This window comes from Arachis hypogaea, chromosome 15 (assembly GCF_003086295.3).
Source record: "Arachis hypogaea cultivar Tifrunner chromosome 15, arahy.Tifrunner.gnm2.J5K5, whole genome shotgun sequence".
Classification (NCBI taxonomy): domain Eukaryota; kingdom Viridiplantae; phylum Streptophyta; class Magnoliopsida; order Fabales; family Fabaceae; genus Arachis; species Arachis hypogaea.
Genome location: NC_092050.1, coordinates 32,034,065 through 32,047,447, shown reverse-complemented (window position 1 = coordinate 32,047,447; position 13,383 = coordinate 32,034,065). Strand labels below are relative to the sequence as shown.

Sequence of the window (13,383 nt, the reverse complement as noted above, 5' to 3'; positions counted from 1 at the left end):
AGGAACAAACGCAACAATAAAGGAGCTGAAAAACAAAACGCTTCGCATTTAAAAAACTCGCAAACGGAAGAACGGACTGAACCAAGATGCTTGAGCACGACTTTCCCAAAGAAATCGAAGCTCTGAAAAGCACGATCTCATGGAAAGGTCCGAACTCAAGCAGGGGCACTGTTCATACCATGGACCGAGCTGTATTACCCTAGTTGGACGACGTCAGACCGACCGACCTCTTCTTAAAGAGGTCGGCCAAATCACCATAGAGGCCCAAGTAGGCCCAAACAAAAGGGCGCAGCCTACTCTAGAGGCAGCTAGCCTGAAAGACAAAGTGACTTTGCTCAAATATAAGATAAGATAACTAACTTATCTCCAGAAATTTCACTCCACACTACTATAAATACACTGGAGCACCCAGGTATAACTCATACTCTGATTCTACATAAAAACATGCCTAAAGCACGTGCTAACTTAAGCATCGGAGTCTCTTGCAGGTACCACCACCCTCCGGTGAAGAAGGATCAGCAGCATCTCCAACTCTACCAGGTCGGGCACAGCAGCACCGACCAGCATAGAAGATCTCGTCCGAGATCAACCTTCAGTTTTAGGTAACCCTCGAAACACTAATCATGCTTGGATCCGAAGAAGAAGAAGAGCATGATAGTATCATCAGTGAGAAGAAGTTTAAAGGAATGGGAGAAAGCGAAGTCAGTTCGGAAGAGAGGTGTGCGAAAAAGCGATAGCAACGTTAGGCTGAGCGTCGGAGGGCGAGGCGCGTCGGGCTAACCAGAGGAGGTGAGGACGGTGTCGTGGGAGGATGCGGCAGCGTCGGTATGGCCGGTGAGGAATTCAGTGACGCGAGGTGAGGACCGGAGAAGATGACGGTGAGTTTTGAACGTGTATTGGAGGTTACGGTAAGATTAAAAATAACCGTACGTAGTGTGAATAAAGTTAAATACTAATCTTAATTTTTTAAATTTTAAAATTTAAAATTAAATAATTAATTAATCATCCCATTTTTAATTGTAATTTTATATATTTTTTAATCTACTGTTCACATTGTACACAATTAATATTAATTTCCAATACTTTCTCTAAAATAAAATATACCTTTTCCACAAAATTTTCCATGCCAAGCAAGAATCGGATTAAAGTCGTAAAACTTTACTAACATTGTTGTCCGTCATAGTTCAGAAAACAGGGCTCGTGTACTGGAATCGGGAAAGTAAAAAGGAAGCACTCTTTTGAGTTTTACAAATAATAACACTATATGAAAAAACCATCTACCCTATTCCACTAGGATCCTTATCACTCTCCTTCCCACCCGCAATAAGTTGCTGAGCCTTTCAATGGCACTGAATGGTGGTTCCTCAGGAAGATCGAAATGGAAGTATCATATTTTCTTGAGTTTTAGAGGAGAAGACACCCGCCTAGGTTTCACTGACCACTTATACACAGCCTTGCAGAAGAGAAGCATTGATACTTTCAGAGACAATGAAGAGCTTCGAACAGGTGAATTTATCTCTCAACAGCTCCTTCATGCAATTGAGGATTCTCTCTGCGCAGTTGTTGTGTTATCCCCAAATTATGCCAACTCAGGATGGTGTTTAGATGAGCTCAAAAAGATCGTTGAAACAAAAGGAAGTTTTGGGATGATTGTTCCGGTCTTCTATGATGTGGATCCCTCCGATGTACGATACCAAAAGGGAAAGTTTGCAGAAGCTTTTGAGAAACACGAAGAAAGGTATAGAGAACAAAAAGACAAGGTTCAGCAGTGGAGAGATGCTTTGACATTCGTTGCCAACTTAAGTGGCTGCACCTCTCAAGATCGGTAACTTATTTCTTTCTTCTTTTTCAGATTTCTCGCATTTTAAGGGGAACTCATTATCTGTTAATTGAATTTATTTGTTTAGGGAATATTATCAATTTAATATTGTTAGGCAACCATAGTTTGACTTGTTAATGCATATCTTTGTTATATTCTCGTCCTTTTATTTCTAATTACGCTCACCTCTCTTAATCTCATCATGATTATTATGTTATTTTGGATAAGGTATAGTTTTTGTTGTTTGCGAAGTTTTTCAAAAATTCCCTTACGATTTAATTTGATTCAATTTTGACCTTGACATTTGGAATAAGTTTCAATTTTAGGCCTACCGTTTCTGTTCTGTATTGTCTCGTGTGTGCGTGAGCAAGGGTGCGTGTCGGATGATAGTAATGGTGATTAGAAGAAGATGATGACGATGGTTCTGGTTGTTATATTAATAGGGGGATAAAATTGGTAAAATAATTTTGAACTAACAGATATGGTTTTAGGGATGAGGAAGGTGATGGTAACCGTGATTAGAAGAAGAAGAAGAAGGAGATGATAGATGGTGATGATGGTTGTTTTTTTTTTTTTTTTTTTTGACTTAAAAGAGAACACAACCGAAAGGAAAAGAAAAACAAAGTCCTAAGAGACGGTTAAGACAGGGTAGTTTTGCCGAATACTACTCTCACTTCTTTCAAGATACCAGAAGTTCCACGTGTTGAGAATAAGGCCTTAAAGCTATCTTTGTCATGATATCCGACACTGTATTTGCCTCTTTTAAGATCAAGCGAAGATCAGTACGCCATGGTTATAGGGATGATGGTGGTGATGGTTGTTAATTGTTATAGAGATAGGAGGTAAAATTGATAAAATAATTTTGCTCTAACAGTTGACTCTTATAAAATTTACAAGAGAGGTAGGATTGAAACTTATTCCAAATGTTAGGAATAATTTTAAAACTTGAGTAAAATTCTTTTCCGGTCCCTGTCTATTTTTTATTTTAGACAACCCGTACCCTATCAATTGGAAAATGACAAGCTGACCCCTATACTTCGTGTCCATTAGTTGAATGGTTATAGTTCACGTAAGCTAAGCGATGCCACATCATAGAGCCCAACGTGACATGTCATCAAGTTTTGTCAAGACTTGCCGGAGAATTTGACAAAGGGGCTCGTGTCTAACTGAAACGAAGAATAGGGGTCAATTTGTCATTTTCCAATTGATAGGGTACGTGTTGTCTAAAATGAAAATGGACAGGGGCCGAAAAGTAGAGGTGTTTGTGGTGCGGTTTGGATCGGTTTTGAGTCAAAAACTCATCCGATCCGAACACTAATTTTATTTGTGGTGCGGTTTGGATTGGATGATTTTATTTTATTTTTTAAATCCGATCCGATCCGATCCAATTTCAAGTGGTTTGGATTGGATTGGATTTGCTGTTTTGTAAATTCAAAAAATTAAATATATATAACAAATCTCAATATCAAATTTTAAATAACCAACAATAACATAACAAGTGTCAACAATATCTTAAAAACCAATGATAACATAACAATAGAAATAAAATTATAGGTTAGTTAAAATAAATAAATAAATCACATTTTGAACATAAAAGATTTATTAAATAATAATAATACATGAATAATTTAAAAATATACAACAAATTGAATATGGTATAAGTATAATTGTAAATATAATAATAAAATAATAATATTATAGCATATTGTGCGCTTTGGATTGTATTAGATCAGTTATGAAAAGTAGATCCGAAATCCGATATGACCCAGCGGTTTGCAAAAAATAGAATCCAATCAAATTCAAATTAGTGCCGTTTTAATCGGTTTTCAGTTTGGATTGGATTGGATAAGTGGTTTAATTTAGATCGGTTTGGATTTGAACACCCCTCCCGAAAAGGGGTTTTACTCTTAAAACTTTCGAAAGACTTTAAAGGACAAAAAATATATTTTACCCTTTTATTTTTAACTAATATATTCCTTTATGGATAATTACATATATTGAGTTTTTTAACAAAATAAAAAATGCATTATGAACAATAAATTATAGTCTTATTTTGTGTATTTTAAAATTGTTATTACATTAAGAGAATTAATTTAATTAATTATTGTGGAGTTTGATATGATATTTTTTCAACTTATTAAATGTAGATATGAATCGCAACTCATTGATGAAATTGCTGAAGAAGTATGGACTAAAGTAGAACCTCAGTTGCCAACAAAGGATGATGATGATCTGGTTGCAATTGAATCAAAAGTAAACGATGTGCGTTCATGTTTAAGCCTAGAGTCGAAAGGAGATGTTCTCTTTCTTGGAATTTGGGGCATGGGCGGGTTAGGGAAAACAACTCTTGCCTCTGTTGTCTGTAAAAGAATCAGAAGAGAATTTGAAGATTATTGCATTCTCCGAGTTGGAGATGTTTCAAAGGAAGGAGATCTAGTTAACTTACAAAATCAACTTCTTTCACATCTGAAACTAAGGAGCAGAGTAATTGAAACTTTAGTCCAAGGAAGGGACAACATCAGAAACCTTCTGTACAAAAAAAGGATTCTTATTGTCCTAGATGATGTGAGAACTATAGAACAGCTAGAGAATTTGGTAGGAAACAAGGAATGGTTTGGTCCGGGAAGCAGAATAGTTGTTACAACTCGGGACAAGAACCTGCTTAGTTCACATGGTGCGTTTAAAATCTATGAGATGGAAGTCTTGAACACTGATGAATCCCTTCAGCTCTTTCATCAAGAAGCTTTCAAAGGAGAGCTACCAAAAGAAGAGTACTTGGAGTTGTCGAAAAGGTTTGTGAGCTATACTGGAGGCCTTCCCTTGGCACTTAAAGTGCTAGGATCTAATCTTCGTAGAAGAAGCATTGATGAATGGGAAGATGCTTTAGATGAGATAAGAAAAGATCCAGATGGTGGAATAATGAACTTACTCAGGATAAGTTATGATATGCTGAAAGAAGGGTACAAGACCATATTTCTTGATATTGCATGCTTTTTTAGGGGGTGGTACAGAGATAAAGTGACAAAAATATTGAAAAATTGTGGCCTAAATCCGACAAAAGGAATAAGTGAGCTGATAGGAAAATCATTGATTACCTGCAACAAAGGAGTTCTAGGGATGCATGATTTGCTTGAAGATATGGGTAAACAAATAGTTTTTCAAGAATCTGAAAAGGATCCTGGAAAACGCAGTCGGTTGAGCTCTCTAGATGATATTGATCAAATATTGGAAGAAAATACGGTAAGTGTCATTCTCTCTCTCTCTCTCTCTCTCCACACACACACACACACTTGGCTTTTTTGTTTTACATTTTCTGTTTTTTCTTAGGATTTATGAAGAAAAAAGTGAAAATGAAGAAAACAATAAAATCACGTTTTTCTGATTTCATTTACTGGGCTTTTAATTTTTTCTTTTATTTCATTTACTGGCTTTTAACTTTTTCTTTAACAGCCTGTTTGGAAACCTTTAAATGATGGAATTAGAATTCAATTCAAGAAATGAATTCCTAAAGAAATGGAATTCAATTCCATAGTTTGGAACAAGCAACTCATTTAATGAGATAAAATTGAATTTTATTGTTTGGAATAACTTGTTGATGAATTACATTATTTCTCTAAGACATTTTTATCCCTCAATAAATATTAAGTATAATTTTATTTATCAATTAAATTAGATAATATAATTATATAAATCACTTATAAGTAAAATTGGTCTAACACAACCTCACTAATTAGATCCATCTCAACCATAAAATCATGATAGGTGGAACATTAGTTTAAATCTAAAAACATTGCCACAAATTTCGAAAACTCAAAATCCATTTTTCCCCTCAACCATTCAAGACGAAGCTCTTCCGGTAAGCCAAAAAAATTGAAAATAAAAACACGAATCAAAGATTTTTCTGGATTCCTTGTGTCTTGCCGTGCTTATTTGATGCTGACCATTTTTATATCAGGGAACTGAGAACATTGAAGGCATGGTTTTGAAGCAGCAATTCGAGTCATACAATAAAGCTGCAAATTGGCACCCGGAAGCGTTCTCTAAGATGCGCAACCTTAGACTTCTCATCGTATTATGTGATTTGCACCTCTCGCATGGTTTCAAATGTCTTCCTAGGTCTCTAAAGGTTCTTATTTGGACAGAATGTCCTTTGAAAGCTCTACCGCTTGACATAGAACTACACCGACTTGTTCACTTGCAGATGAACAATAGCAAGCTAGAAAAACCATGGAATGGAAATCAGGTAAGGATCCTGAACGACGAGCTTCCACAACATTTATATATTAGCATAATAATTTTTCAAATTAATTCAATGATATTATTTAATGTGTTTAGGTGTTCGAGAGACTGAAAGTTATTGACTTGAGTTATTCCAAGGATTTGATTCAGACTCCAGATATTTCTGAAGTTCCATTACTTGAAGAGCTCTTCCTTGATGGTTGTGTATCGCTGGTTGAACTTCACCAATCTGTTGGTCAGCATCAGAAACTTGCAATGTTGAGCCTGATAGGTTGTACAAAGCTTGAAACATTACCAAATAAATTGGAAATGTGTTCATTGAAGAGGCTCTTTCTCTGTGGCTGCACAAATATGAAGACACTTCCTGATTTTGGAGAGAGTATGGGAAGTTTGTCCGTGTTGAATTTGATGAAGTGCTCAAATCTTCTTTGCATCCCAGATAGCATTAGTAATTTGAAATCACTCAAACAGCTCAACTTGTCTGGATGCTCAAAGGTTTGCAAGGTGCCGCATAATATAAATCAAAACAAGGCTTTAGAGGATCTTGATCTAAGCGAAACTTCCATAAGAGTGATGAATCCATGCCTGTTTGAATTGGAAAACCTCAAGAGGCTTTCTTTCCATGGATGCAGTGGACCAGTATCCAACACCTGCGAGTTAGCATTGTCTTTCGAGTTTGGATTTAGCAAAGAACCAGATCTCTTACGCTTAAACTTACCTCCTTCTTTTGCTGGGCTCTCCTCGCTAAATATTTTTGATTTAGGCAATTGCAATCTCGATCATGGATTAATTCCCGAAAATCTTGGTGAACTATCATCGTTGGAGACTTTAATTTTAAGTGGCAATACACATCTCGTGGTACCTAAAAGTGTTGCTATGCTTCCTAACCTACGTATTCTTGAAGCAGAAGGTTGCAATGACTTTGTTTATCGATCTGTGCTTCCACGTCTGTCAGACTCTGTTGTGGAAGCTGGTTTATTCTTAGATCTCTGGAAGTTTTGGGAGCAATTCAAGTCAAATAATGACGAGCTCTTATGTCAGGTTTGTTCTCTTTGTCAATTATACATTTATATGGTATCTCTTCTTCTTGGTAGTTACTTTTATGCTATTTAATTTTCATCAGAGAAAATAAATCAGAAAGATAACAAGTGCAAAAAGTTATTAGACAATATACCTATGGGATTTTTTTTATGCCGAGTCAGCCGAGTGCCGAGATATCACTATATAGTCCTATACTCGATAAAAATAGGAATTTTTTTCTAAATGCTTTATGTACAAATATATGCATTTTGGGAGTATTTACATGGTAACCGAGTTAAGTATCAAAAATGCTATTTGTATAAAATTACTCACGGTGTATTTATGTATAAATACATGTGTTGTTTAACTTATTTTAAATGTATATTTTGTAATTTAACATGTATTTTATACTAGTTGCTGATTTTGGTATATATGTAGCATAATTGAGTAAATACATCTCGTTTACACTATAAATGAGATAAGATACAATGAGTTTACGTGTCTCTAGGGTGGGTGGAAATGAGTCCAAGCTGACTCGTGAGCCAGCTCAAACTCGACTAGCTAACAACTCAATAAGTTGAGCTTATGAGTTTGTGAGCCAAGTGTGAGCCAGAATTTAACCTCATATATTAAATGAGCCGAGCTTGAGCTCTGGTAATTTCAACTCATTGACTCGTGAGCTAACTCGATATATGACTTATTATAATTATTTATATTAATAATATATTATGAATTTGTACTTTTAATTTATATTAATAACAAAATTTTACATACACATTAATTTATACATATAATTATGATAGAGGATATAAATTATAATTGATAGATAGACAACATATACAATTGATAAATTTTCTTATATTTAAATTATTAATTTATTTATATACATTTATAGATTATATTAATGTTATTTGAGCTGGCTTGTGAGCTCGACTCAATTTGTGAGCTTTTGGTGAGTCGAGCTTGAGCTTTACAAATAGACTCGATTATTAGTGAACTGAGCTCAATTTTCATGAGCACAACTTGAGCTTGGTCAGCTCGGCTCACGTCTAGTTCTTGTGCACTCGTGATAATACACGTAAACTATCTTGTTACAGTGTATACGAGATATAGCCATACTTATCTCTTTTACAGTATAAATATGATAAGTTTTGTAGGGTGCCTATATATACTAGTCGTTGGCAGCACCCAATTTCGTTCATTTTGGTTATTTTGTCCACTTCTAGAGCCTTTTCAAGCGTTCTTCTTGCCAGAGTTGAGTTTTTAACACTATGGCACGTTTAGATACACGTGCGGAGAACATCAACCCCTTCCACATTGTCCCTAATGTGAGAATTAGGATACACACAAACAAAAACATATTCACTAGCCGCCATTCTTAAGAAGCTTTTTAAAAGAGTTGGGAAGAATGAGTGAAATTTGTGCGAGGGAAGCTACTAAATGCACCTCTTTATATAGATGAAAATTTTTTGTTGTTTTATACATGTAAACGAAATGACTTTTCTCGTTTATATTGTATCTTACACACAAAGAAAATTTCTCAATGTATCTTGTTTGCACCTGTTATTGGTTCATAAAAATTGTGTCTTATCTCGTGTACATTAATGTAAATGAGATATGTATTTACTTAACTCGTTTATATTGTAGACGAGGTAATAATATGATGAAATTCATAAATACCTCCCAAAATGCATATATCCATAAATAAAACATTTAAAATATTTATTTAAAAAAGTCCTCAAAAATAGGTAGTATATGTTGCAATATTTTTCAGAAATTATAGATTGTGAAAATTTGGGATTCAGAATCACAATTTTTCAACATTACTATTTAATTCATAAATTTTTCATCACATTAAGATTTCAAGTGTAAAGGGTAAAAATCCTTCAATCAAAAGATGGATTAAATGAGGAGCATATAGTATGGATGACCTATAACTTCATTATGTTAATGTTTTGGGTTAAGGTGTGGCTTCCGACTTGCTGTTGTGATTTTTTTCTCATTCAATTTATTGGTTAATATTTTCTCGACGTATTGTTTGGATTAGGAAAAAGTTCCACATCAATTTAGCAAGAAATATATAAGAAAGACTTATTGTCTTTTAAGGTAGGTTTTGTCCACTGGTTTTAAGCCTTCCCAAGTTGTAGGCCTCCCAATATATCTCATTTTGGGAAACTGATGTAACATGCTAGCTTTTTTTGAATGTACTATGTCAACACACATGCTGCATAAATACATAAATATATGTATTTTGTAGCATAAAAATATTTATGGATGCATATTCTTCATACAATTACCGTACTCTTAAAAAAATATTTGGTTGTAACAGGTCAGGGATCATAGTTACCCCATCACATACTTTGAAATTCCTCCAAAGTTTGGCAATGAGATACTCTTTCCAATGGGTCCAAGGTTGTCAAAACTTGAATCAAGTGCATCAATCATAGCGGATATCCCTAATGAACTTGGTGGGAATGAATGGTGGGGAATAATTGTATTCATTGCTTTTGAGCCTCTGGAATCTTCAACATCATTTCCAACTTTGAAATTCAGTTGGAGCTTTGAATCATCCCATCCCGAAGCTGGTCCCTCCTTATATCTCTCTTCTGATGCTGCAAGGACACATTATAGTTGCTGCCTTGTAACAATGATAATGACGGACAAATACATTTACATTCAGCTACATCATAGGCAGTATGACAACATAAGCGAATCAAAGCCCTTTAGCAAACATCGGAAGCCAGCTTTTAGCGAAAATAGTAGGTTGCGTTTTGATGTGCAAGGGGGGCAGCTAAAGATGAAGGAATGCGGGTATGATGTGTTATGTAACGAAGATTTTAAATCTAAGGTCTTGCCTGATTTGGAAAATGAGAGTGATGACAACGGCCCTAATTCTGGGGAATCCAGTGGTCTCGAAGAATCAGATATCAGCAGCGAAGATGCAACGGATGGAAACAAATCTCCGTGAATGTTTCTAGGAGATTTCTAAGGGTTTGTCATGTGTTTGATTTGAAAGTAAACAAATCAAGAAAATTTAGGGGAATTAAAGTTCCCTTTATTCCAAACTATGAAGGACTTACACTTCGTTGAGTTGTTGTGTCTGCATGTTGGATACATTTTGGACACGATATTCACCGACACTCGTCCGACACGCGTATGTGTTCAACCGTGTCTTAATAAAAAGTAAAAATATATTTTCCAGACATGTCTGGACACATCTAAATACCATCATGTGTCAGCGTGTTCAGTCTTATTCTTAACATGTATTCTTAAAATAAATATAGATATAGTATATATTATTATTTATTAAGATAAAAAAATATTTTAAATACTTGATATAATTAAAAATAAGATATTAAAAATAATTAAAAATTTTAATTTATATTTTAATATCAATAAAATATCAAAATATCATTATAATTTATTTAAAAAATATTTTATATTTTATATGTATACGTGTCTCCGTGTCATGTAAAATTTTAAAATTTACGTGTCAGAATGTTCCGTGTCGTGTCGTGTGTCCATGTCGGTGTTTGTGCATCATAGATTCCAAACCTTGATTGCTTGAAATCTTCGATGGGGAGAAGGTTGTAAATGAGTAGGGGTGGCAAAGCGGGCTGGCCCGCCCAACCCGCCCCACCAACTAAAATGGGTTCAAAATGCTAGTCCGTCCATTTTTATGGCAGATTGGCGGGTTGGCGGGCTAACCCGCTTGACTCTTTTTTCTTTTTTTTTGAAAAATAAAATTCATTAAAATTAACTAAAATATAATAATTAAAAAATTAAATACAAATAAAAAATAGCCAAATTATAATATATTTTTTTACTATTTTTTTTAATTTTTAACTTCAATAAAATTGTTCAAAATAATATTTGTCAATAGAATTATTTTTATTTTAAAAAATAAGTCACATAATTTGAGTATATATACGAAATTGTAAAATAAAATAAACAAAGTTAATAACTAAAAGAAGAATAAAAATAAAAAATGAAAAAAAATGTTTAAAAATTCTATAATTATTAATTTTATAATAGTAATCACTCTTTTATTTAATAAAAATAAAATAAAATAAAAATCTTTGGTCCGGTGGACCGGCCCGCCCCGCCAAAACCCGCCAATTTGGCGGTGCGGATTTAGTGGGTTTTTTAATTTGGCGGGCTCCAAATCCTAGCCCGATCCGCATTTTTTAACAGGTTTAGCGGATCGACCCGATGGACTCGACCCGTTTTGCCACTCCTATAACTGAGTGCTGCTCTTCTCAAAGTAATGAAACATTTATAAAAGATCAGTTTCCTACATCATTAATTATGCCTCACTAAATTTACATAATTCAGACACTGTTTTAGTGCTCTGCTCTATGTTTTAAGTTCATTGAAAATTTGATATATGTGGTGTTCGGTAGGTCGGTTACCGAACGGTTCGGGTCAGGATCTGGGGTGAAGGAAGGGGCTCGTCTGGTCACGGTCTTCCAGTCCAGGAGGTGCGAGGTCCCGAGCACTTCGTGTGAGAAAAGGGGGGTGCCACCTGCGAAGACACTCCGACGCTCTTGTCAGGATATGTGCAGGCGGAATGAGGGTGGTGTAAGGATGTGACGTACCTTGGGGGAAGAGCCAGTCTTCCCCTTATATACATGTCAGTAGTGGGCCCCTCTGGAGGGCAGGCCCATATTCTCAAGGACGCTGTCCCGTAGCTGCGGGAGAGCCGTACGGGATGCGTGTCCGGGTCGGTTGAGAGGCGCGTAGTCGGGCCGGGTGGAGCTCGGGTCGGGTTGACCCGCGGGAATCCTGGGCTGTAACAGTGCCCCCGACGCGCCAGTGATGGTCGTGAGGCGATCGGTGGCGCGTGATGTCCTTGTTCGTGCGTTGTCGCCGAGTCGGCTGACCGTGGGAGAGGCGCGTCTCTTGTGCGCGTGTCTCTTGGTATGTTGAGGCGTTCAATGTTCGTCGCTTCGTTCTTCGCGCTGAGCATTAAATGCTCATAATGAGCTAAAACCCCGTGCGTAAAGACCATTTTGCCCCCGTCTCTTTTCGCGCTCCTTGTGGTGGTTTTTAAACAGTTTCTTTCTCTTTTCCTCCTATCCTTGCTATTTTCACCTTCCTCTCTCCCTGACATCCAAAATTTCTTGTTCGAGCCCTCTCGTGCCTCCTTTTTTCTCTCAAGTTCCTGCAACCAATTCAGGTAATTTTTGCTTCCTATTCCCTTGTGTTTACGCTATGTTTTACTGCTGCGTAGTTGTTGTTTGCGATTGTTGCACGCTTGGTTTACTTTTGCCGAATGACTTTCCAATGGTGGGGTAGACGAATTAAGGGAGGGGTACCATTCCTGGGTAGGTTTTAGGTGATTTGCGTGATAGGCGTAGCTTTTAACCGTATTTGGCCATGATTTGAGTTTGAAAAGGTGTAGTTTCTGGGTTTCTATGGACTCCCGACCTCATAGTCTAACGGAGTGGTACCCCGCTGTAGGTATGCCTCGCATCGTTTTCCGGTCTTCTGGATCTGGCGCGGCCTACGACCCGTACGCCTGGGTGACTGACGATATAAGGAGCTCGCCCAACCAAATGGATTTGGAGGAGTTGACCGAGTTCCGGCGAGCCGGCTACTTGTGTGGGGGGACGGACGAGGAGGCCAACTATGAGGCCGTTGTTCCTGCCCCCCACGAGCGTATTTATGAGCTCAACTTCCACTCTTCTCGTGTCCCTGATTGGATTTGGTTTTACAAGTCCATGTTCACGCAAGTTGGCGTTCGGATACCGTTCTCTGATTTTCAAATGGCGCTGCTGAACCGGATATCCGTCTCCCCCTCTCAGCTTCATCCGAACAGCTGGGCCTCGATTCGCTGCTTCGAGATGGTTTGCGAGCACCTGGAGCTGCCGGTGTCAGTGGACGTCTTCCTCTTCTACTTCAGCCTTACCAACCCTTCCAAACAGGGGAAGGCGAGGAAAGGGTTTCTCTCTTTCCGTTCTGCCCAGGGTAGGAGAATATTTGGCCTTTTTGAGGACTCCTACCATGGTTTTAAAGATAAGTATTTCAAAGTTCGTCCCGTCAAAGGTCGTCACCCCTTTTGGTTGTCGTTAGAGGGGGAGCGCCTTATCCAGACTTATTGGAGTTTTGGTGCGGGGTCGAATCCTTTCATCAAGGTGACGTACAAAAGGTTGTCGCCTGTAGATAAGCAAATAGCTGACGTACTTTTTGCCATTTTTGAAAAGAACCTCGTGAACCCTCATCTTCTTATGGGTGAACGGGAGGCCGCCAGGAGCTATATTCGTGAGTTGTCTTCTTTGTTTGCTTATGTTTGTTTATTGTTG

General features: G+C 37.1%; 1 protein-coding gene across 1 annotated transcript; it reads left to right on the top strand.

The window, feature by feature from the left end:
- Nucleotides 1-1,117: 1,117 nt before the first annotated feature.
- LOC112750129 (disease resistance protein Roq1) lies at nt 1,118-10,301 on the top strand. The gene is made up of 5 exons (XM_025798690.3): nt 1,118-1,825; nt 3,967-5,059; nt 5,775-6,062; nt 6,155-7,099; nt 9,408-10,301. Exons 1-5 carry the CDS (start codon nt 1,344-1,346, stop codon nt 10,044-10,046), a joined length of 3,447 nt encoding a protein of 1,148 aa, XP_025654475.1. The 5' UTR covers nt 1,118-1,343; the 3' UTR covers nt 10,047-10,301.
- The last annotated feature ends 3,082 nt before the right edge of the window (nt 10,302-13,383 follow it).